Here is a 26,681-nt window from a genome sequence, read left to right as displayed (position 1 = left end):
ACTGAACAATCAAAGAAGTCTCCAAAGAGTTATACTTTGGATACACCAATAAAAATATTAATGTTTTGGTGCACCAAAAAATACAAAAAAGAATTCATCAAAACTAAGCAGAAGATCATGACGTCAAGTAGATCACAGTGTGAGCCTCTTACTGTGTGATAACCTGTCTAGACTTCAATTTCCTCTTTACACCTCATAGGGATGTGCTGAGGTTCAGATGAAACACTGTGAAAAGCTCATTGCACAGTGCTAGAAGATAACACATGCTCAATAAATAGTATGGTTTCCACCCCCTAGGGCACTTTTTCACACCCACTTTCCCCAGAGCAATAGGTTCACCTTGATAGCAATTGTAATACGTTTCATTCCAAACACTTCCCTATGACATATTTCTTTTTTTTTTTAATTTTATTTTATTTTTAAACTTTACATAACTGTATTAGTTTTGCCAAATATCAAAATGAATCCGCCACAGGACATATTTCTTTCCTTTCTATCCCAAACTCATTTTGATTTGCTCTGTTCCTTTTTACCCTCGAAACTCTATTGTAGTGTGGCCAAAATATTTATTAAGTTAATTAAGTTTTTTATTGCTAAGTCACCAAATGAAGATCATAGCACAACACAGACGCGGCATTCTGAGACGAGTATTTCTCTGTTCGGGACTCTAACAGCTCAAAAGATGTGTCAGGATGAAAAGCACAATAAAAAAATACCCACTTAAAGACTTTTCAAGTACGGTTGATGTGCTGCCAAGAGCCACTCTGAATGGTGGATTCACTGAGAATAAAGCATTTGTTTTACTGTTAGAATTCTATTAAACTGAGTATTTCATTTGTATAGATTAAAGGTCTAGATACTGATGGGAATCACATTACGAGTTCCATTTCCTTCCTCCAAACTCAGACACAAAGAAGAGTCTGGGTCCCCCCTCCCCCTCGTCCCCTAGAGAGATGCATTCTAGTATCACACACATATCCTTAAAGGTAGGTGTACACCTAGGAAAGTCGGTCAGTGCTTCCCTGGGCAGTAGGACAAAATAAAATACGTGGGTGCACAGATTTTAGCCCCTGAAATGAGTATGGAGCTTGACTTAGCTGACTTTAATAAAGGAAGAAGTCAGCCCTGGTCAAGCTTTTCTTATTCAGGACCCCACAGGTAACCCTCTTAAGGGCAGCTCTCCCAGATACTTATCAAAAGCTTAGCAAAAGAGGAACTGTAGCATATGCCATTTGACATATTTTTCAAAATGGCTGTTGATACCAATTTACTGTTTATTTTTCTCCTTTTAATGACTTGAACCAGCTCTATAGACATCCTCAGGTACCCAGGCCCTAAAAGCCATGTGAAACAGGTAATTTGCAATCACTAGGACCTGCAGTTTGTCAATCTCATCCATATTTGCACAGACCAAAGTAATCCTCTTATTCCACTATGGACAGCCAGAAATCATTCAATTTGCAGAATTCACCATCTGAGTCTACTCCAAACTTTATAATAGTCATATACATATTTAGAACTATTCAAATTCCAACTGAATAAAAAGGGGCTATTTTTGCATCATTGGTCTCCTCAGCCTCTCCTTAAGCAATATCCCATGACCACTCACAAGGCAAATGCCAACTTGCGATATGGGAAGCTCAGAGTGATGCCCTCTTGCAAAGCAAACAAAAGATGTCTTCACTGCTGAAAGGTACTGTCAGCTTCAGAGAGATGCATCAATATCACGTCTATCATTTGACTGGGAGCCTGGCATTCTCTATGCCCACAGCAGCACCAACACATGTATGACCCTTGAAGCAAGTTGGAGTGAGTGCACAGAGAAGTAATCAACAGGATTTGATCAGTTCATGTTGAGTCAAGATTCTTTGCAAGAATTTCCCTCTTCATCTCTACCTTACCCTATACTGCTTTTATTTTAGATTACTGAATTTTTGCTTCTGTCCTATCAGTTTTGGAGCTGGCCATTCTGGAGTTTGTTGACTTTATGTTATGTGGCGATTCTTAAAAGATGTTGCCAGATTTCCCAATTGAGCTACATTTTTTTAAACAGCTGAAGGTGATCAAATTACTGAGGAAAACGTGGAAACAAAGACATACAATTGATTTGGCTCCAAAGGCACTGACTGAAATAAGCAGAGGATTGCATTAAACCGTGATCGGATTAAGTAGGAATGACTGTGCCTTATACTAAACTTTTTAATTGGATTCTAGAGTCACTGTTACACGAAGTGCATGACCTTCTTTATATTCTGGCAGAGTTGCAGCCTGGCTACTGGGTAAACCTCCGCAGCAGAGAGACCTACTTTCTGTTTCATTTTCAGGCTCCCACGGAGCCCAGCAGAGATAGCTGATAAGGAGGATTCCACACTGTGAGGGGTTCATGAATGAAGACAATCTGCTGGGAAATTAGGCGAAGGCACCCTTGGAAATGTAATAGTCTCATACTAATAAGTGGATTTGTGTTTGCTCCTTGAGGTTTTCTCCCTTTGATTTGGTGATTTTAATAGTTCGCCAAAAGTCTTGGGTTTTATGTAAACATTGCCTCTGCCTAGAAACCTCTTTCTCCTCCATTTTGTAGGTTTCATCCAATATGCTATGGAGTGGACAGCCCCACAAGGGTAAAGGGTGGTTTACCCTTCCCATATGTGACAGTAAATATTACATAATAGTCAATGAGGTTTACAATCATGTGATTTCAAGAAGGAAAAGCAGGGGTATAAACAACAGGCAAACAGCAACAACTAAAACGTAAGTCAAGAACTGTAACGTAAGATGTGACAAAACCAACCATCTTCACAACAGGGATAGCATAATGCATTTGTGCAAATCCACGACACAAACTGAAATACAGCTAAGAAAGACTGCACATGCTGCACCTAACTCTTCCCTTCCCCTCCCTGGCCACAGTGATCTCTCCCCGCTCTCTCTTCTGAGGCCCTATACCAGTCACTGCCCCACCACTCATTCGGCACTTATTCTCTCTCATGTGAATGGAATATCTAATGACGAGCGGGTGCCTGTATACTAAGTCACTTCAGTCGTGTTGGACTCTTTGAGACCCCATGGACTATAGCCCACCAGGCTTCCCTGTCCATGGGATTCTCCAGGCAAGAATACTGGAGTGCATTGTCATGCCCTCCTCCAGGGGATCTTCCTGACCTAGAGATCTAACCCATGTCTCTTAAGTTTTCTGCAGTGACAGGCATGTCCTTTACCACTTGTGCCACCTGGGAAACCCATCTAACGACAACCTCCTACATTTTTTCTCTTCTAATGGTCTCTGTTTTCTGTCTTGCAATATATCTTACAGAGAACAAACACTCACTTGCAAATGGTTGACAAAATAATTCTCACTGCAATAAACTCTCATTCTTCTCCAATCCAAATGACCCAAAATTTAAAAACTGGCAATACTTTCTACATATATGGGAAAGAAATATCTGCTAAGTAAGCAAGTTTATGTGAGGGATTTTTAAATTCCCAGGTTATAATTAATAATAATCATTCTGAAATTCTGTGTGATCGTAAATCAAAGAAACAAATCATATGCTACCATTTTAGTGGTATGTATATTAACTTCACTTTTAAAAAATCAAGTTGTGATGCAAGTATGACATACGTGATATTAGGGAAACTAGAATACTAAATTAATTTCATCCTCAACTATGTCTTTAGAACCATTAGAGTCGTATTGAAGCGGTGAGTAGTAATAGTGCTTTAAATCCCCAGAGATATACTTCTAAAAATCAGTAAGAAATATCTATGCAATCAGATCAGATCAAAAAGGCTGTAAACAATGCACAAATTGCTGAGAAATAACTCTCTAAAGGTTCAGCCTCACTAGCAATAACCTGTGTGGATTCATCAGCTATCAGATGTCATTTTTGCCTTTCAAATTAGAAAAGAGTTTTAAGATGACAATAAATCTCAATGAAGACAAGGTGAAATGGGCATATATATATACTACCAGTAAGAGAATAAACTAGCAGTTTTTACCAACAGTCTTAGGTGTGTCCAAACCTTAAATCCAGTAATTCCACTTCTATGTTTTATGAAAATAATCAGAGATGGGTATCAAAAGTCTATATACAAGGGTGCTTATTAGCATAAATCTTATATTTAATTGTAAATAAGCAAATAAGAACCAACAATAGAAGCATTATTTAATTATGGCATACCATTGTGATAAAATATTATGCAGTCATTCTTTTTTTTTAGTTAATGTAGAAATACTATTGATAAAGTAAAAAATTATCTTTTTTAAAACTAACATGTACTGTATAGGCATGTATATGGGTGTGATAAAGAGTTGGACATGCATGAGCAACTAAGCACAGCACAGCATAGCCTGTAATATAGTGGGTGGCAAAAAGCTAAAATGTTAACAGTAGAGATCTGTAAAATAGATTAATGATGTTCTTTACATTCTCTTTATAAAACTCCACATTATCTTAATTTTTCTATAATAAACATGTGTGACTTTTATAATCAGAAAAATATTTCTTAAAAAAGAAACACCAATTGAGGCAAAATTTAGGCACTCCTATCTAATGCTGAAATGGGTTCCCAATTTCTTTTCTTTATATAGAAGAAGCCTGGGCTGCTTCTTTGTGAATAATGTTGTTAGAAAAGAGAAAGCACGACTAAACTTCTTTTTCCCTAGGTTCAACATCTCATGCACGTCATTTATAATTTTTAAACATCCACATGTCCTTCTGCTCTCTCAGTGCCTGTACATTTCACTTACTTTCTGATCTATTTTCCACCCTTCCTACCTTCTAGAATTATCTGTCTCTAAAGGCTTTCAAATGAACTATGAGGCATTTTATTTCCTTCTTGGAGACTATGACTTAAAATATTACTTATAATTGAAAAAAAGGAAGCCTCACCATGGAGTTTCTTAAAACAATTTAGTTTCATGTGAGTTATAAATGACATATTTGTCATTGTTTAAATGGCATAAACCCTACTTTGGGGACACATTTCTTGTTCTGAGGAACTTAATTTTTTATGCTCAGAAATTCATTCTATACCTGGCTACTAAAGTTTAGGTGTGTTTGTGAATTTTCCTGGTCTAAAGTTCCAAATCCTATTGCTCTTAGAGCTAGTCTATATCTTATTGTCTTAAGGTGATATTTAAAAGTCAAATAAACAAATGCAAAATGTGCTGCCTCTTTTATCAAAGGCAAATTAAAAACTGTCAGTCTCCTCTCCCATCATGAGAACCCCTAATCTGAGTCTACTTCTAGAGGAAAAAAAGTCAAATATAAAGAAAGAAAAATGATACAAATACCAATCAAGTTTTTCTTATGTTTTGAAATTTCCACAAATAGAAAATAAAATGCATACATGTCAACTCTGACTCCTCTTTTTCATCTGTTTCCATCGGTCTCACCTCCCCACCCTCTCTGTCCATCTCTCTCACCTTTGCTCTCATTTATGAAACTGATGTTTTTTAAATATATCTTCTCTTTAGAGATCTTCCAATATCTGAAATAGATGAATAATGGGGGAATCCCTCACCTAACCCCTTACATTTGGTTGAGGTTCCATTCTCACAGGAATAGCTTGCTCACCTAGTTCTCCTGACCCTTAGAAAGTTGATTCCTAAACCCTAAAACCCTTTGGCAGAGAGGGTGAAAGAGCACATCTCCCGTTTTCAACTCCACACAAACTCCAGGAACAGAAAAGAAACCTGTAATCACAAAGAAATCATCTTCTCACAATACTGAGAAGTTTCCTTGGCTCCCTTGAAGATGTCTCAAGAAAATCTACTGATTGATGTTCAAAATCTATCATTAGACACTTATTTCTTTGGCTGTAGACAAATCCTGGGCTTCCCTGGTGGCTCAGATGGTAAAGAAGCTGCCTGCAATGCAGAAGACCTGGATTCAGTCCCTGAGTTGGGAAGATCCCCTGGGGAAGAGAATGGAAACCTACTCTAGTGTTCTTGCCTAGAGAATTCCTTGGAGAGAGGAGCCTGGCAGGCTCCTCTGGTGGTAAAGAGGAGGGTGGCAAAGAGTCAGACATGACTGAGCGACTAACACACACACACACAAACAAATCCTATCCTCAAGATCTCAGGGTCCCCCAATTCCCCACAGTGTTTGAGGAGGCCTCACAAGGCCAAGCCTCATGACACTGTTGGAAGCTCTGCCCTTTTCCATACAACACAAGACCTTAGCATTTCTGCAGATCACAGAAAAGGTGAACCTCAGGTTTCAAACTCCCTGGGAAAAGATGCAGCAAAAAATGATGGTGTGATGCTATGTTTTCAAATGCACAAGTCTTCATTTGTTTAACTTAAATATTTTAAAATATCTCCTATAGCATTTATTCTTGATTAAACCTATTCTAGATAGTTAATCATTTAATGGTTTCTTTACAGTTGCTGAGCAAACAGTTCATTCATACCTATGACATATCAAATCTCACAGACGTGTTCTTTAATTGGATTCATTTATTTCTAATCTCCTTAAGTCCTTACTATTGTAATGCCTAACTAAATATATATTAAACTCTATTATTTAAATAGCTAAAACAAATTTGACGTGTATTTTATGAATAAGAATTTACAACTCAACAAATGTTCTGTTATTATTATTATGTACCTTAGTATTCAGGCTTTATTTTAAATTGCCTGATAAGTAAGTTGTGTTTTAACAAAATAAGTTCTGAACCAGTGCTAGAGATTTTGAATTGCCCATTAAAATTTTTCATTATTGCCATATGTGGAGTTGGTGAACTTGTATAATACTATATAGAATATATAGTTATAAATAGAGCCCACGCTAAAGACAGGACCGGAGAAGGCAATGGCACCCCACTCCAGCACTCCTGCCTGGAAAATCCATGGACGGAGGAGCCTGGTAGGCTGCAGTCCATGGGGTCGCACAGAGTCGGACACGACTGAGCGACTTCACTTTCACTTTCCATTTTCATGCATTGGAGAAGGAAATGGCAACCCACTCCAGTGTTCTTGCCTGGAGAATCCCAGGGATGGCGGAACCTGGTGGGCTGCCATCTATGGGGTCTCACAAAGTCGGACACGACTGAAGCGACTTAGCAGCAGCAGCAGCATCAAAGACAGGATAGGCAAGTAGGCAGCTGCCTGCTTTTATGATTTGTGGGGATGGAGAAGTTTCCTTGGCTCCCATGAAGATGTCTCAAGAATAGTCTACTGGTTGATGCTCAAAATCTGTCATTAGACATTTATTTCTTTGGCTGTAGACAGATGGCTCAGAAAAGGACAACAGGGTAAGCCTCATCTATTATCTTTCATTGATTCAGTTTATTAGTTCCTTTCCCTAGAGCAGTGATTCTCAAATTTCTGCATGCATCAGAAGCACATGAAAAATGTATTAAAACACAGCTTACTAGGCTCTACTTCTTAGAGTTTCTCATTTGCAGGTCTAGGATGGAGCTCACAATTTGCATTTTAACAAGGATGGTGCTGATGCTCCCAGTCAGTGGACCACACTTTGAGAACAAGGGCAATTGTTATCAGGGATGAGAGAAACTAACGGAATCAGAGGAAAGAAAGGGCACCACAGGGAAAATAGAAAACCACTGAAAAGGGAGGGAACATTCCAAAGACAAAATTCACACTTCCCCCAGGAACTGCCCTGACTGCATATATTTCACCAGACTACTCCCATTCCCATCCCTGACTGTTGGCTTCCTTTCAGCCTCCTCTTGGGCACTTCCTGTTCCTGCAGACTCTATACCACTCAGGCTGCAGGGCTTGGTCCTCAGGTTGCTTCTCTATTCAAATCTACTCCCTAGTGATCTCAGTCCCTTTGCTGGCTTTAAATTCCATATGCTGATGATCCCCATCTCTAGCTCAGACCTCCTCAGACTCCAAGACACACAGATCCAATTGTCTACCTGATGTTTCACTCTGATGAACAACAGGCATCTCAAAATAAATATGTCCACATACAACCCTTGATTGCTGCCCTTTCCTACAAATCTATTTCTTCCCATTATTCACTCAGATTCCTGAGGTTGCCATTCTTGACTCCTATTTTTTTCCACAACTTATATCCAATCCATCTGCAAACCCCATCAGTCTGCCTTGAAAACATCCTGAACCTGACCCTTTACCACTACCTCCTTCTTTCAAGCCATCATTTTCCTTAATCTAGGTGATTATAATCACTTCCTACCTAGTCTCCCTGTCTCTTCCCATTACCCACCCTGAAGCTTACTCTCCACATCAGCCAGATGATCCTTTCAAAGCTTCTATTACTTCATGCCATGCCTTTGGCTCAAAACTCTCCAATGGCTACCCAAGGCCTTCAAAACTCAACATGATCTGACTCTGCCTATTCTAGCATTATCTTTTTCTGTTCTTCCCCTCTTTTTCTCTGCTCCAGCCACAACTCCTCCCTTCATCAACTTACCAAGACGGTTTCTACCTCTGGGCCTTTGCACTTACTTTTCTCTGTGGAAATGTTCTCCCTGCAGGCCTCCATTTTGCTGCCTCCCTCCCTTCATTTAAGAGTCCTCAGAGAAGCCTTCCCTGACCACTTCCATCTCTTTGTCCTGCTTAATTTTTTTCCTTTCATTTTTTGACATCACACAACATATTTCTTTGTTTATAAGTACTGTCTATTTCTTCCCACTAAATCATGTTCCATGAGGGTAGGAACCTTGTCTGTCTTGGTCATGACAGGGTCTCACCACAGAGCTTGGCATGTAGGAGGCACTGGGAAAAGACTTGCCAGGTAAATTTCAAGAACCATGCCCAGTTTTCAGTAGAGAGGACTATGCTATCAAATGTTTCTTACCATCCTCTTAATTACAGCCACAGAAATTAAGCTGAACCTAATGATAGAAATTTGTTTATAATGAAAGTCCTATTGAGTCAATGGAGATAAGACAGAAATAGAAAAGAGATTATAATGTGAAATGCCATGTAGCATCTCAATATTTTCCTCTGGTTTTCAATTAGCCCTCACAATAAATGCCACCCTGCACTTTGCTATTTCTTTAACTGCTCTAATTGGAGGAATGAGATTGACACCCACTCTGCCCTCCCCTTTGTGGGCTTCATCCTTCCAGCATTCCTGAGCTGTAACCCTGCAGGGTTCCATTACCCAAATCCGGCACAATAAATAACTTCACTTTGCCAGGACGATGGTGAGATTTCAACAGCTAATAGAAATGCTGTGATGCTATTAGTCTCTTAATGGCTTTTAAAAATTAAAATGAAAACTCTTGTGTTGCATTCGGTTAATTCTGGAGGGAAAAAAAAAATGCTGCTCTTTTCCTGCTGTATATTTGGACTCCAATAGCAATTAATGGGAGTGTTGAAAGAAGTAAATCTTGTGGGTCCTCACCTTCAGCCATCAGAACACATTACAGTCATCACAAGCGCAGAGAGTGGGATGAATGGCCGGGGAGCAGCAGCAGACTGAAAACCCCTAAAAATGCTCTGAACCCAGGATTCTATTTTTATCATGGGTTTCAGGAGGAGGAGGAAAGAGCCAGCACGTTCTCAGACTATGTTACCAGAGAATGTTGCTATTCTCAGAGAGATGTTTAAGTGGCAAGGGACTTGGGTTTAAAAGTACAAACACAGAGGGAATTCCACCTTAATGGGTACCATTATGACATCCAGTTCAATGTAATGAGGCTGTTTCCACGATCTGGCCAGCAGCCCATATTAGCACGGCTTTACTGATGTGGATACAACAAATTCTGTTTGAACAAGAAATCCCAGGGAAAAAAAGAGACAGAGAGAGAGATCTTTTCACAAGCTCTATCAATTTAGCAATCAATCAAAGGAAAGATGTTCTTCTAGTAAAGAAAGTAGCTTGCATTTGAATCCTGGTAAAATATTAGATGTTCTAAATAAAATAATGATCTATAGGTGATGCTTACAGCTTGCAGCTGTGAGAACATGTCTTAAATGTTGGTGCTTAAACTGGTAGAGGGGAGAGGGCTGGGGAGAGGAAGGTGAGCTGACTGGTTCTGAGTGTACCCAGACTGGAAAGCAATGGAGACTCCATATTGTACAAGAGAGTTAACTGTCCACAGGCCTTGGTAAAAATCTCTGTAAAACATCCTATCAATTCCTGAGTAATAGGTGAAATTTATGAAATTGTTAATTTTTAACTATTCTAATGTCTAGAAATGGCAATTTCATATGTTTCACCCTAGTATGACTTTTGAGAGTCTCTTGTACAGCAAGGAAATCAAACAAGTCAATCCTAAAGGAAATCAATCCTGAATATTCATTGGAAGGACTGAAGCTGAAGCTGAAGTTCCAATACTTTGGCCACTTGCATCAATATTGATGCAAAGAGTCGATTCATTGGAAAAGACCCTGATGCTGGGAAAGATTGAGGGCAGCAGGAGAAGGGGACAACAGAGGATGAGATGGTTGGATGGCTTCACTGACTCAATGGACATGAGTTTGAACAAACTCCAGGAGAGCATGAAGGACAGGCAAGCCTGGTCGTTCATGGGGTTGTAAAGAGTCAGACACAACTGAATGACTGAACAACAACAACATCCTAGTACAGTTACCAGCTTAAAGACAGCAAGCCCAACAGGAAATCAGGTAGGCTCTGGAGTCTAGGCCCTGGATTGGTATGCTCACTCATGAGCCATGTTGTATTGGCTAAGTCACTTGGTCTCTCTGAGCCTGTGGCACGAAGTAGCCACCCCTCAAACATAAGTCCTTCTTCCCCCCTAACCTTTCCAGGCAACAGAGCACCCTCTCATCCCTCCTTCAGCTTGAGCAGACCATCATCTTCCAGTCTCTCCAGGGCAAGAAAATCTGGGAATTACCCTTTACAAGAGAAAAGCTTAAAATATTATGAAAACTTAAAATAATTAGTGACACTTTCTAAAAATGTAATAAATCTGCAAAGACTATTTTAACTCTAGAGAGATTCTTTAATTTACAATTTGTTGAGCTTCATAATCCTATTAGAAGCCAGCGCACAAAATACTCAAAAATCCCATTCAAAGCAGAACAGAGAGCTGTTCAATATCTTTCCAACAGGACAGAAGTCAACCTGGGAACAGCTGTTCTCTCTGTGGCTCAGGTAGTGAGATGCACAGGACCTGTCCTGGGTACTGTCCCTGTGAGTATTCAAGCTGGACTCATCAGCTGCAATCAGTTACTTTGCTGCCAGTCATGATTCCATACATACACACACACATGCACACACACACACGCACGCACACACACACAGCTCTCTCCAGGGGCCCAGCTCTTCCCATCGCCTCCACTCCCTCCCATCACCTAACCAGAGGGGAGTCTGACCTTCCCTACAAGCTTATCCCCCAGGGATGTCCTAACAGTCCTAAGGTACTTGGGGCCCTCTTCTTTCTAATGTGGGTGGAAACACATCCCTCCAGGAAGGAATCTTGGTCGTCAGTAAGCCAAGGGGGAAATCAAACTAGTCTACTGCCTGGCGCTTATTCCTCTTCCTGCAGGTATTGTCTTGTTCATTTTGCTGTCTCCAGAATGTAGCACTGTGCCTGACACATTATAGGTGCTCAATAAATCATTTATAAATGCTGGTAGACCCACTAGTCTAACCAGCGGAAGGAGAGTCTCACAACCCTTTTCAGATGCATCAGAATGTTTGGTGACTTTTCATTCTTGGGCAACCCTCTGCCTTCCTGAGTTGTGCTGTCCCTCCTTCAGCCCAAAGACTCACAGATATTTATTCCATGTGTACAGGTAAGCCAAAAATTGTTCTCTTTAACTTCACTGAGATAATCACCCTAATAACTCACACTTAATCCTTGTTACTTTGTAATCAGGCATAGTTCCAAGAACCTCACACATTATCTCATTTAATGTTCACAGTGACTCTATAAGATAGACATAGTCATTACCTGCATTTTACAGATTAAAAAAAGAAAGACAGTGAAGGTAGGCAATTTTTCCCATAGTCCCAGAATGGCATCACTGGGATTTAAATAGGCAATAGACCCACAGCCCAAACTCTTAACTAATAAGCTATATTGCTTATAATAAAAGCTATATAATAAAAATGTAATGACATCTCATTTCATAACACATGTTTCAAATATCTTGTAAAACATCCCTATGACTATCAGAGTTTGAAATAAGAAAGTAAGAAACCTAGGGGTTAGGCTGCATCATATTCTAACAGTAGAATTACAATGTCAAATGCAGCTTGAAGGAGGCTTTCCCATCCTGCAATCTGGAGCTGGCCACACAGGTTCTTTGCGCCTCTCTCTCCTCCAGTCTGCTGCTTTTTGTCATTCTAATGCACATCTCACATTTGCTCCCTACAAATAATTTTAAAAATAGAACCATTATACCACTGTGGCACCATTGTGTATTCATTTCAATAAGATTTATGTTTGATGCAGAATATTAACATCCCTTAAAATTTTTTAAATGGTGTTCTATACCTGGATGCTAAAAAATATATTTTTATTACTAAAGTCAGATGAACATGTTGAAGATATACTAGCATTCATTTGGGGAAGGTAAGAGCCTTGGGGAAAAGAGTTTCCTATCCTGATTGAATGTGCTCAGTTACATCAAGACAGTTCAGGTAAAAAGGTAGAGACAGAAAGAAATTCAGCTTAGACAACAGCAGTGGACAAGCACAGTTGGATCAAATTGGAAGAGTGATACTATCAGAGGAATGCTGTGGCTGCTAAGTGGCTTCAGTCATATGTGATTCTTTGTGACCCCATGGACTGTAGCCCACCAAGCTCCTCTGTCCATGGGATTCTCCAGGCAAAAATATTGGGGTGGATCCTATGCCCTTCTTCAGGGGATCTTCCTGACCCAGGGATTGAACCTGGGTCTCTTATGTCTCCTGCATTGGCAGGCGGGTTCTTTACCACCAGTGCCACCTGTCCCAAGAATACTTAATGGAAAAAGAGCAATGGGACGAATGTGCAGAAAGCACTGCTTCATCTCCAAAGACCCCACCTCTGCTTCCAGCCCTTAAAATTCTACTCCTTTCCCGATAGCTCTACCCTCACTTCAAGCTCTTTTAAATTCTGTGCCCTTAGCAAATAGGGCAAGTGGATCACGTCATTTCAAACCGGCTAATCTGAGTGTTTAAATATTTAAGTGAAACTCTTATTTTGTCAACTAAATTGTAAACTACCCAAGAGAAGCCAAGAGCTCTGCTTCATGTATATACCCAATAAATCACTGCAATCTGCCATCCTCTGGAAAACACTGGTGAGGTAGCCATATCAGTCCATGGAGAGAGATGGGGAACACACAAAAGGCTCCACTAATCATCAACAGTACCAGTGCCATAGGTTTTATTCATTTTAAATTATAATTACTGATTTGGTAAAATTGACATAACACTGGTTCCAACTAAACTAACTTCAGAAATCTGATTAAAGTTTAATTTCTTAGAATGCTCTTTTGCCCCGTAAAGCACCATATCACAATGTAAGGCACTTAGGAAATGCTGCTTTACCTCTGTCCAAGCAGAAATCTCAGCTCCCTCTAGAACAGCAGTCCCCAGTCTTTTTGGTACCAGGGATTACTTTTATGGAAGACAATTTTTTTTCATGGACCTGGAGTGAGATGGTTTCAGGATGATTAAAGCACATTATATTTACTGTGTACTTTATTTCTATTATTATTACATCAGCTCCACATCAGATTATCAGGCATTACATCCCAAAAGGTGGGGACCCCTCATCTAGAAATTAACCAAACTGTTGAAGTTACCACACACAAAGAGCACAATGCTTGGAGGGGTGTGAATGGAAGGACTGAGGAAGGGAAAGAAAATAGGCACTTAAATTTGTGGATTCAAGGATTTTGAAATCCAAATTAAAGAGGGAATTATTCATCTTCTTTCAAAGTATATCAGTTGATGTCACATAGCTGGCAAGAGGTGAGCTACCAGGAAGTCCCTTAATAACAAGAGTTAAGATATTGTGAGCATCTGCTTTCTGCCAGCTACTGTGCTATATATACATTTTCTCTTTTAATCCTTTTCAGTTCTTAAAAATGGCTTTCCAAGTGGCACAGTGGTAAAGAATCTGCCTGCAATGCAGGAGACTCAGGCTCAATCCCTGGGTCGGGATGATCCCTTGGAGGAGGAAATGTCAGTCCACTCCAGTACTCTTGCCTGGAAAATCCCATGGATAGAGGAGCCTGGTAGGCTACAGTCCATGGGGTTGCAAACAGTCAGACACTACTGAGTGACTGAGCATGCACGCCATCCTTAAAAAGTGTGTGCAAATGTCTCCATTTCATAGATGGGAAAACAGAGGATCAAAGGAGCAGAGCTGTGCTCAGAGTCTCACAGCTGTTGTGCAGTAGTGCATGTTTGAACCCAGATACATCTGACACCAAAGTCCGTGCCTTTCCCTTGCAGGTTGCTTCAAATTATACTGTGCTTTTAAAAAAGCAAAATCACAATTCCAGTGCAATATAACTTCCTAGAGTTAGGTCACAGATGGTAAACAGATGGCTCAGACTCAGTCAGACCACAAACATTGTCAATGCCCAACAAAAGCAGGTTCCTCTCTTGTGGCCCTTAGCTCTGCCCTCACCATGGATCATCTCTCGCCCCTGCCAGCTCCCTGGACCTTGGATGCCTATGGCAGAGAAAAGGAAGTGGGAAGTTACTCCCTTAGACAAAGCAGAATGTTAAATTCCTCCATTCATAGGCCCTCAGATATTTCCAAGTTCCATCCAAACTCCAGCCAATCCTTTTTGCATGGTAGCTTAAACACAGACACTGGCACTTCAACCCAAATGAGCTTTCAATCACCACCTGCTCATCGGCAAGATGTCACAGCCAATGAGAATGGAAAACAGAGAGGAAAGCCCTGGATAAGAGGAAGAAAGTAGCAGTCTTTTACTAAATTATTAAGATATGCATAATCCAAAAAAAAGGAAATCAACTATACTTCAATTTTTTTAAAAAAAGAAACGCATAATCCACCCCCCAATACATATCTTATATGAAACATAACAGTGTTTGCCTCATGACTACACTAAATCAGAAGACAAATCATGCTTCTCTGGAGTTCCAGTAGAGCCTTATTTGAATTTGTCCATCCATTCACATGTTTTTCCATGATGTGACTCAAAGATCAGAACCTTTTTCCCTCCGAACAGCCAGAGACGAGTTGTCAGGCTGGTCATTTAGTCAACACCAAGTGGCTTCCACCCAGGAAATAAAGGGGAGGTCCTGTGAGTCAGTGCCCTCCAGGTAAGGATAACAACACAGGAAGGAGGGTAAGCCAGAGAGGCCTGTGGAAGGGGAAGCAGCCAGACAGCAGCAGCACCAAAGGACCAGAGGATGACATACCTATCCAGAGCATGCTGGGAAGTTCTCCATTCCCAGCCTCTGAACAGTGTCCCCAGGAGACAACCTTTTCTGCCATTCTCCTTCAGAAACATAAAAGAGCCAATGCTGCCCCTGCCCCAATGCCCACCTACTCTCTCTCTCTCTAGGAAATAGCCTGCTGCCACAGGAGGTAATTTAGTACCTTATGTGATTTTCTTTTTTAAAAAAAGGATGAGTTGGTTTGCCAATTCAATGACTTTTGTCAAGAACATAAAATGTTAAATCTGGTTGTAGAAATGAAATAATTAGTAATATCAATTTTGTATCTATGTAATCTAAAAACAAACAATTCGATAAAGCAAAAATGTTTGCAGGCCACATTTTTTTCTTACAAAATAAAAATGCCCATAAGGGGAAAAAAGATACATCCTTAACTAAACGTCATTGAGAAGGTAGCACTGCTAATTTAACCCCCTAAACTGTCAATATCTATACTTATCAATATTTGTGAAGCAGCAACACAGAGGCAGTGTTTTGCTCCATCATGAGTTCAGATGAAAGCCTATCCAGAAGTTGGGTAGCCTAACCCTGAAGGCCTTACTCATTTTAACCCATTCCTCTCTCCCAGACATTTTCTCCCAGCCCCCAGCCCCATACAGAGAACCAGCGGATACAGTCAACTCTCCAGGCTTTAACCCTGGCTTCACCACTTACTCAACAGACCTGACCTCAGCTTCCTCACATAGGAAATGGGGAGTGTGATCCTGGCCCCAACCACCACACAGAGCTGTCAAAAAAACAAATGAAGTAATAAATGTGACAGCATTTTAAAGAAATGTGAATTCAACATGGGGAAAAATGTTGAGTATAAATGATGAATTCAAGACTACACATGATCATTTTGACAAAAGAATTACAATTAGTGAAAAGTATATGAAAGGTACGGAAGGTAAGATTATTTAAATGAGTACTGGTATTACGTACTGTAAAACTGACTAAGTGTCCCAGCTCTTTCCTTTAACAAATTGTTTTGGTAGTTATAAAATTACTATTAATTGCTACTAATAGCTTTGATTGTCAAAAAGTACTATCTACACAAATGTGACTTCAGTTTGTTTCTATGACAATTCAATTACATAACAAGTCCTTTGAAAAGGACAAGGGGTTTTGATGTTCAACTTTATTATAATAATAATTCAACACAATTAAGGATCAGTCCTGATTTGAGAGTATACATTGGTATATAATTATTATTTTTAATGATCAAAAACATTAAATCTACTCAATGAGTGCTCCATCGATCTGAGGCACAAGAATAAATTACTTTACATTTTGATGTAGATTGCTAAGTCAAAAGGTGATTCATTTGACATTATTTGTAATATAAAAGGATGGTTTTGCTAACCAGAAAAATAAAGTCCATTTTTTATAACTACTCAAATTATTGTTCAAGTTTTTAGAATACATTTTTTTAAAATTTCCTAATAGTAACAATAATATCACTGGGCCCTTAAGTTAATTACATTTTTTTTAAAATTTAAGTGCTCAAATTAACTCAACACTCGTAACACACTTGAAAGAGCAAACTAATATGAGCATATTATGTTTACTGCTTTATGGTAAGGATACACAAGGTTTATATTCACAGAATATGTTAACACTTAAAAACCCTTTTTAATTACGAGAACAATGGTTTTATGCAAAGAAGAACAAAAATTATGGGATCTGCGATAATTACAATGTAGATATCCTCTTTGTCCCCTCTTCCCCATGAAGGAAGTATGGCTCCTTTGCCATTTGCCCTAACTTTTCTGCAAATTTACAAGATTATCAGTAGATAGCAAGTTATAAGGACCACTAATGTAAATTGTCTCTATTTGTTCTGCCTTCTCTAACACTAAGACAGAAACTGTAACACAGAAAATTACCTTCTTCTATATGTTCAATGAATCACTCTAAAACAGGATGTGAGATTTTCCACTGAAACACTGTTCCATCCTAAACTTAGAAATAAACAGAGAAGGCTTCTTTACCAACAACAAAAATGGTTGAAGATATTAAATGTATCTGATTCCAAAATTACCAAATCACTCTCAAAAATCTTCTCTTTTACTTTCCAAGTGAAATATGAGATTTTATTGCTTACAATTCTCATTAGAAGTCTAGTTTAAAATACACTAACATTTTACTACTATATGCTACAGAAGAGAACAAGGGGTTTTTATGTCCCCTCACAATATATCATCTATCAATCAGCTTAAATGAGATCACACATCAGTGAGTACTTGATGAATTTCAGTGGCAGACTGTCTTTAATGGCATCAGTAGACTAGATCTCATGTATATTTTTGCAGCCTTCTACACACTATAATTTGAACACTTTAAATGTGCCATCATAAATGGTATAGTGGCTATGTAAGGGAATGTTATTTAAGGATGATGTATCATGATGTCTGTAGTTTATTTTAAAATGATTCAGCAGAGGAAAAAGTGCATACACAAATAGACATACATATAGGAAGAGAGAGACATAAAGCAAATATGGCTTATAGATGACGTGTATACAGATATTCATTGTACTATTCTTTCAACCTTTTTGTATTTTTGAAAATTCTATGTTTTAAAAGATTTTAAAATGAGATTTTTATATCTTATTGGTTTATCCTTAAGAGTAGATAATAAAAGTTTTGTTTTTAAAACACAAGGAGAATCAAGACCATTCATTTTTCTAGAAATTACTTTTCATAGTTTATTGGGTGTTCCACATTTTCAATTTTCTTCACATTGAGTATTAATGTTTTCCATCTGAACTGCCTATGAATAATTAATACTACTAATTAAACTCGAGGAAATACAAATTTAAGAAAATTACTTAGGCTTTACACAGGATGCTCTTTTTCACTCTACATTTCTCTGGACTTTGCCCACAGTCACCGTTACTAGCTAGACACTAGCTCCATTCAACTCTCCTCTTAAAAATAATTAGGGAGTAAGGCTTTGTCAGCCTGTCATACTTAACACTTATTTCAAAGCCTGTGTGCACTCAAAGTTTATAGTAAGGTTTTTTTAAAAGCCAACAGGGTATGTGTGCCTTACAAGAGTCATGAGCTGGTCAGTTTTTTGTTTTTTTTTCCTGTTTTGGGTTTTTTTAGGGGGAGGGATAGCCCTTAACGAAGAGCTACATAAGCTTCAAGGAACCTCAAAGACTCAGAGAAAAACTAAGAGAATTTTTAAAATTTAATCATAGTGTCTTCTCCTTTTCTCTGCAGATTTTCAGAATATCAACATTTTGTACAGTGGGCATACACAGCCAGTATAAGTACCACTTGCCTCTAAAATTCCTACATTCACTCACAGCCACTAAATAAAACAAGGTAACTGAATATTTCTCTTCATTATTGCTTTTGTTAGATAATAATGACTGATTTTTCTAGGCATATTTTAACTTGAACAATAAATTTACCATCAGGAAATCAGAAAAATGAGTTTCTTAGGAATGTAGCTCCCACCAAAATGTCACACTTTCATTTGACCAATGATTATCTAAAATTCTCTCTACTTTCATGACATGAAAACCCCCTCACAATATATGCTATTAAAATGACTAAATTTGGAAAACATCTGGCCTATCAAGTTATTTGGAGGGGCTTGTGGTTTGCAGTGTATTGTTTGAGATAGTGTATTTGGAAGGAATTCACTTATCATTCTCAGGCTTCATAGAGAACTAGCCCTGAAAACAAATGTATGTGGTAGTTCACTGCTACCATAGAGAATCAATAGCCATCTATTTAATTTGCTAAGACAATGTAAATTAGTAACTTCCAGCCAGATGTGTGATACACACATCAAACAAACTGCAACCTGTTCATTATGAAAATCCTGTCAACACACACAGAGCCACTTGATGACATTCCATCTAAGGCAATTTCCACATTTACAGCTATAAAAATTGTTCTCAGAATTTTTATACAAAGAATTGGAGCTGAGACTCATAAAAGGGTAATCAATTTCAGCTTTTCATCTTGTGTGCTTCTGTGTGTTTATTTCTCTTTTCATTCAGCAGTATAAAACATTCAGAAAATCGTGTGCAGTGCTATTATTTCTTCTGTAAATCATTTATCCTCATTACATCTTTTTAATCTGATGTAAAGTTGGGAGCCTAATCCTGCAGCTCTGAAGAAGTGTGTAAAGTGAAGAATGACAAAGTCAACAGAAGAAAGAAAGTACACTTACCCACTGGAAAACAAAACAGAATATTTCAAAATGACTCTAAACATAAATTAAGTTTACCCACTGGGAGGTCCAACTTGCATTCTGATCATTTATATGGGGCTGTGTGACTATATACCCTGCTGTTTGATAAAAAATGATTACTAACCACAGGCACCCACCAGAGAACAGAGCGCATGTATAATGTTCGTGATGTCTCAGACATACAAAGCACCTTCTTAAAGAATGTCCATTTCCTTTCCATGGTAAGCAGACATAATTTTTCACTCTTTAATACTTCTGCTTCACAAAGTGGCTTGTTTTAGGAATTATATTTTGCCATTTTCTCTTATGTTTATCTTAATAATGTGAAAAGCTGCATTCATTAAAATAGATGGTTTTGTACCCCCAAATATTGGTATGTTTTCTGCTCTGTATTAAAATCCACAGCCTTCTTGTTATTACAAAAACTTAACAGTATCCATTTCAATACCATTTACTAAAATGAAAGAAAGAAAAAGTTTCTTAATAACCAGCTATTTTTCTTGAATACTGAATTCTCATTTAAGCCAAATTCATTTTCCAAGTCTACTGAATTAAATTTTCTTATTAAACAGGGCAGAGTAAATAATCTTACTGCCAAGCATAATATTTCCAACTACCACATTTTTAATTTGCTAATTTAAAAGAATGTGAAATTAATGTATTCCTCATGGCCAATAGTATAGTCTGATTCAAAATAGCACCCTTTAACCAACATCCTAATGTCAAAATAGCATTCCTACTAAGTGCTTGGTGTGTCAACGCTTCCAAAGTAAATAACTGCTCAGGCTCTCTAAAATCACAAGAATTTCAACCTGCATTAAAAAATTAAAAACAACAACAAGAGGTAACTGCACACAAAAGGGTTCTTCATAAAGGCTTCAACGCTAAGCAATTCTACCTTCACAAACATTATACAGAACGTGTTTTCTTCACCAGCGGCATACCAGGACATGTGATCAGTCTACAGGGCCACATTGGCAAACAGAAATGATTATCGTTTCTAGAAAGAATAAGGCTCCAGTGTGGTCACCCGGCCGCCCAGCCAGTCTCATCCACAGGTGGCTTCCAGGCCGGTTCCTCACCTAGGGAGGACAGGTCAACAGAAGGGCCCCGCCACGACTTGCAGCCCTAGCTCCGGTGGTGGGGTCTCTTCACTTTCTAGAGGTTCAAGTTAGACCCTCCTGGTCACTTAAACCCTCTTTGTGGTTCAGGGACGAATCACTCTCAGAACTCTGAACTTTGATTGGAGACTCTGGTTAAAATTAAGCACTTCAAACCCAGCTTTGAAAAGTGAAACAGATGTCCTGTTTGTTCACTATAAATGGCTCCGTACGTGGGACCCTTCTCCCTCTCTCTCCCGCCCTCTCTCTCTCTCTCTCCCCCTCCCTCCTTTCCTCTCTCTTCCTGCCCTATTAAATTTAAGAGTGCGCTTACAAGGTTAAAAAAGAGCGAGTAGAAATCAAAAATAGACTGTGAAGGGGAAAACTCCTAAACCTTTCTCTGGAACATAAAGACCGCTCTTCATGATGATGAAAGTGCTAGAGCTGTCACCTCCCAGCGCAGTCAGCGCTCGGGGTCAAAACCGACCCTACCCAGTGGACCCCAGCCTCGCCTGACGAGACCAGGGTCGCCTGGAGTGGGCCACGGAGTCCCAGACGTGCACTCACGTGAGGACGTAGTTGACGCTGACGATGCAGTGCGGCCTGGACGAGCGACTGTTGTGCACGATGGTCGCATAGCTCTGCACCCACACCCAGCCGCCGTGCTTCGCCAGGAACCGGTAGTATTTGGTGGTCACCTGCCCCTTTACCAGCACTGATGGAGAGACAGAAGACGGCTCGTGGTGAACAGACTTGCTCCTGAATCGGCCCAAATGTTATTCCTGGCGGTGGGGAGTGCAGGTCCCCAGGGAGCCCTAAGAGCTGCGCCCAGGTAGGAGGGAGAGACATCCAGAACATTCCCAAACGAACATTTCGTCCTGTTGAGTTGCATTGAGTCCTCTGGTCCCTCAAGATTTAAAAAAGAGGGGAACACTTAAAGTTTGGGGATTCTCGAGACTCGATATTTTAACTATGGAAGGTCGGGTGTAGGCATCAACTCCCGGACGCTCACATTCCCTGTCCCGGGAGATTAAGCTGAAAGCAAAGTTGTTTCAAAGCTGCAGTGAGTCAGTGCAAGCTTGAGCCCAGTGGGGCAGCTTTAGATCCCATTTCCATCTTGGGGGAGGAGAGGAGGCGGAACGAGACCCGTCCTGGGAGAACTTCACCCGGGAACTCAGAAACTCCCTCGGCCTGCAGGAGGGCCAGGGGATGATTAGGGAGCTGAGCTGAGGCCAGGCCTGGGGCAAGGCGCGCAGGGCCTCTCCTAGCAACACCACCGACCCTTCGCTTTCCCAACACCGTCTCGCCCCCACCTCCCGGCGGGCAAGGTGGCGTCTTACGCAGGTGGTGGGCGCAGCGCAGGTGGAAGGTGTCGCAGCCGTGAACGTGGTGGTACAGAGTCTTCTCAATCAGGTCCTGAGGTTCGTACCCTGTCAGCTCCGCCACTCTGCGGAGAGTAACCCCCGGGATGAGCGCGGGCTGCGGGACTGCCCCCACCCCGAACAGCCACCGCAGAGCCGTGCCCACCCTCAATTCTCAGGGCCCCCTCAGTCACCTCATCCGCAAAATGGGTCGAGGAGGAGCTCTCGGCGACTGAGCTGGGCCGCCCTCCCGCTAGGGGGGACTCTGGGCCTGACCACCCACCTGGAGTCCAGGAAGATGAGCTTCATGTCCAGGCTGGCGCGGAACATGAACATGTTGCTGTGCAGTTTGATCTCCGTGACGGCGCTAGGAGGCAGCGAGTGGCCCACGGCCACCAGGCCCACGTTCTGGTAGCAGCCATCGAAAGGGGACATGTCCAGGCTGTACTGGCGGATCTTCAGGTAGCCGCTGCAGTGAATGACCTGAGGCGGACGGGGAAGGCCGGAGGCTCAGCCACAGGCAGGAAACACCCAAAAAGGTGGGAAAGAGACTGAAACATTTGCAGACATTTCTCGGCCACAAACGCCTGTGCGCCACAGCCGGTGCACTTAAGTGTCCACAGTTATAGGGCTCCCACGTGTCTCAAGGGAGTGACGGTCCTGCCCCACTGGACTCACTTAAGAACTGATGAAAATGCAGAGGCCTAAGCCCGGCCAACCCTAATGCATTCAGATCGCCAAGTGGGGCCCTGGGATCTGCATGGTCGCTGCCATTAAACAAGAAAATCTTGCATTCCAGCTAAAACTCGGGTTCTTAACCTCTGGCGGGGTAGCGGGCAGAATCCGACGCTATGAGTAAACTAACTCTACCAATCTACCGAATTTACTGACTGTTTCAGATGCTTTACACATCCCTAAGGCCCATTACCAGCTCGAGGTTAAGATCCCAAGCGTTCAAGGCAGTATTCGAACCCACTGAGACGTCAGCAAGCTTAAAATAGTCTCCAGCTGTTCACAAAGTTTAATGGTCCTTGCCATGCGCCGGGCCGGCGGCGCTGTGACGTTTGGGGCTGGGGCGGGGGAGAGCCGTCCAGGGTAGTCCTGGCTGCAGGAACCCCTCTCCCCACCCTCACGCGCCTCCAGTTCTGCTCCCTTTGCCCTCACGCTGCTCGGTGGGCGCGGCCGCCAGGAGGCGTGGATCTTCTTTCTCAGCCACGCACCTTGTAGCCGCCGCAGGTGAGGCCCGCGTTCCTCTTGGCCAAGACGCACTTCATCCTCAAGAAGAAGGAGCGCTCGATCTCGTACTCTGCGGGGGGTGGGGGTAGGGGTGGGGAGCACGTGAGACAAGCGGCGGCGCCACGGTCCCTGCCATACCTAAAGGAGAAAGAGCTAGCAGCTGACTGCGATGGGTCCCGGTGTCGCTTGCACGCGGCTGCCTTACCCTGGACGAAGTGAGAGTGGTAGGGCTGGTGGGCCGTGAGCACCGCTGTCATCTCGTCGTGGTCCGCCGGGTGGATGTATTCGTAAATGCTGTTCCCGGTCAGCTCTACCTGTAAAGAGGTGGGTATCACCGTCTCCGAGGTGGTGGGACGTCCCACGGAGGGGCTGAAAGATTGAGCCAGGGGGTCTGCAGGGGACAGGAGCCTCAGCTCCAGAGTCGATCCTGAGTTCTAATTCCAGTTCTGCCTGCTACCTATTGCAACCTATCTAAGCCCCAGTTTCCTTATCTGTGAGAGGAAAGAATAACAATAGTAAGTATAGTAACAGTAGCAGTAGTAATAGTAAGAGCTCCCTGGCAATCTGGTAAAGACATCATGACATAAATATGTAGCCACCTCCCATGGTCTTTGGTTTAGGCTATAGCAGCTGGAAAAGGCATCCAAAAGGGCTTAGGGTGGATGCTAAAGGACAATTAGAGGAAGGGGAAGATCCAGACCTCCTGCCAACTGAGATGTTTTCAGTCCTAGAAACACATAGAAACGCTTTGGGAAAGCCCCACCCCACCCCACCCCCTGCCTCCAGCCCTGGCTATAAATATTGAAGGCTGGAGGTGTGGACCACTCACCTACCTGAGAAAGACCCAGGTGGACTGAGGCTGTCTCAGAGATGTACATGATCTTCCCATCTGGGGCCACCACAAAGATGAAACCATCCAGGGTCTGGGGAGACAGAAACCATTGAATGGAGAGCCCTCTGGGGCATTGGGAGAAATTGGGGGTGGGGGGAGTGATACAGAAGTACAGAGAGATGGAGTAGGCAGAGGCTAGCAGGAAGGAGGGCAAAAAAAGAAAAAGAAAACTAGCCACAAGAGTTCTTTTGTTCATTCCAAATTTGTAAGCATGGAGGAAGTGGTGGGTAAGGCTACTGTCCTCCAAGACTGAGGATTCAAGAAATGAACAAAGCAGACATAGCTACACATACACAAACATTCTGGGGGAAAACCATAGCCTGTGATAAGAGGTGGGATGGGTACTAAGAAAACCAGAGGTTTCCTGTGTCAGTCTTGGAGAGTTTCATGGTGGGACATTCTATAATGGAAAGCATGCTAGTGGGGCTTGGGGAACAGTAGGCACTGGGAGATGTGGAAGGGCTGGCAGTCTGAATAGTTTGTAGACAGAAGGCAGTTGGCCAGTGGCTCTGGAAAGAGTCCAGGAGAGGGGGATTTAGGAGATGAGAGTCTTTTGGGGGAGCAAGTCCACACAGTAGTGCTACAGAGTATATGTGTGTGTTTACACTGATGTAGCAAACTGACAGGCTCTCCACGAAGAAAAGTCTTAAACTTTCACCATTTCTTTATCTCTGTGAATGAGGCTTCAGTCCAGGTGGTGGAGCATTGGGATAAGTCAGATCCTGCTCTCAAGGAGCCAGAAATGTATAAGGGACAACAGACCTAAAGCCGATATAATGACCATACAGCTGAATGCACAGTGCTGTGAGGGCCTGGAGGCTGAGTACCCTGAGACCTGGGGAGAATCAGAGTGGTCAGAGAAGCAGAATTTAGAAGAGCTGTCTGAGCGGAACCTTGAGGAGGAAGCCTCAATGTGAAAAGGGAAGAAGGTCATCCTAGACAGAAGCATGATATATAGAAAGCAGGCATTGGGGGAGAGGAGAGGATGTATCTGGTGTATTCAGGCATGGTAAGTTTGGTGTACCAGAGATGAGACTGAGGAAATACTCTGGTGCTGGATTTTTGGAGAGTTTGGGATGTCAGTCTGAGGAATTCAGAGATGCTTTGCAGGTATCAGGTTCCAACAGAGTAGGGAAATAAATAGCAGGCTTGAATGTGTGTGTGTGTTGGTGGTGTTTTTTGTTTCATTTTTCTGGCAGAATGTGGACAGTGACCTATAGGAGGAAAGAGTGGAGATGAGGAAATCAGGGATGGTCAAGCCTGAACTTGGTGGTTCAAGGAAGACAGAGTAGGGAAAGAGTCTAAGATGATTCTGGCTGTTGTGGAGTTTGTGGTGGTAGAAAGAGAAGCTGAGACTGACTTCAAGATCATTGAAATTTACAGAGGCATGGTGAGTTTTAGTATAAGTGGAAGTCTGGAAGAAGGAGACAGTGAATTCTTATCTTGGGTATGCTAAATTTCAGGTATAGGCAGATTTCCATTTGGATGTGTCCAGATGGCAGCAGAAAATAAAGGTCTGTTGCTCAGGAGGGGGATGTCTAGACAAGCAGTCATGCAAATGTGGGGAAAGGAGTTGATGTGGTGGTGTTGGCTGAGATAGCCCAGGAAGCCTTGAAGCTGTAAGAGGAGAAACAAAGCTGGAACCTTGGGGAAATGCCAGCATTTACAGTCAGACAGTGGTGGGAAAACCTAGAATAGCAAGCAGAGAGGGGGAAGAATCCAGGAAACTGTGCTACTTTAGAGACTAAGGGAGAGGCAGAATGTCAAGTAAGCCATGTCACCTCCATCCAGTCTTTGCCCAAATGTCACCTTCCCCGTGAGGTCCTCTGCAACTGTCTTACCACTAAACACAGCCCTCTTCTTTACCTTCTTTTTGTCCATGGCACCCACACCACTCTCATACTATGCACCTGAATGGATATGCAAGGCTGCTCTCCTTAGAATGTCAGCTCCATGAGGGCAGGGCTTTCTGCCTGGCATACAACTGGACCTCCTGTGTTTGTGGAATGAACGAGGTCAGGTAAGATAAGAGATGAGCATCACTAAGTCCTGTGAGGAGTTTGGGGTGAAGATGAGGAAAAAGATTGGGCAAGGACTAGAAGGGGTGACTGTTTGGGTTGTGCTCTCTTGTTTATATTGATGAGGAAAGTTAGCTGGGAATATGGAGGAATTTCGGAGGGGGTCAGTTGCTGAGAGACAACCGATGGAAGGTGTCCCCGAGAAAGGGGAGAGATAGTGCCTTTTAGTTAAATTCAGGGGTGTGGAGGCCAGACCTGGAAGGGAATGCTCACACAGGGCCTCTCTTTGCCCTATGAAACTAAAATCTCTTTTGGCCTCTGGGATTGAAGGAGGGACTGAATAGTGATGAGACTGGAAAGGCCAGGCCACTCCTGCCATGAGATGCTGAGCATGCCTGGCCAGGGAAGGAGGACTATCTGAGAATCCCCAGTGTTATGCTAAGGTTCCCACGTGAGGAGCTTTGGTGGACTTGAATAACAAGAATAAGGGGGTGTAGGGTGGGATACAAGTGTCAAGCCTAAAAATTCCACGGGGA

General features: G+C 41.8%; 1 protein-coding gene across 7 annotated transcripts in view; it reads right to left on the bottom strand.

The window, feature by feature from the left end:
• SIM1 (SIM bHLH transcription factor 1) overlaps positions 1-26,681 on the bottom strand; it is a 71,785-nt gene that overhangs the window by 33,525 nt on the left and 11,579 nt on the right. For 4 of the 7 annotated variants that reach the window (XM_055535393.1, XM_055535399.1, XM_055535394.1 and 1 more), the window contains 6 exons: positions 24,069-24,158; positions 23,441-23,549; positions 23,220-23,305; positions 22,283-22,482; positions 21,979-22,085; positions 21,206-21,353 (listed from right to left, as the gene is read on the bottom strand). In XM_055535393.1, coding sequence (XP_055391368.1) covers positions 21,206-21,353; positions 21,979-22,085; positions 22,283-22,482; positions 23,220-23,305; positions 23,441-23,549; positions 24,069-24,158 — 740 coding nt within the window. Of the gene's footprint in view, positions 1-21,205; positions 21,354-21,978; positions 22,086-22,282; positions 22,483-23,219; positions 23,306-23,440; positions 23,727-24,068; positions 24,159-26,037; positions 26,595-26,681 lie in introns of those variants that run through there. The other 3 variants (XM_055535398.1, XM_055535395.1, XM_055535397.1) reach the window with 3 other exon arrangements.

Source organism: Bubalus kerabau, chromosome 9, assembly GCF_029407905.1.
Source record: "Bubalus kerabau isolate K-KA32 ecotype Philippines breed swamp buffalo chromosome 9, PCC_UOA_SB_1v2, whole genome shotgun sequence".
In the NCBI taxonomy this organism is placed as follows: domain Eukaryota; kingdom Metazoa; phylum Chordata; class Mammalia; order Artiodactyla; family Bovidae; genus Bubalus; species Bubalus kerabau.
The sequence above is the reverse complement of the archived record's forward strand: the minus strand, read 5'-3'. Positions and strand labels throughout refer to the sequence as shown.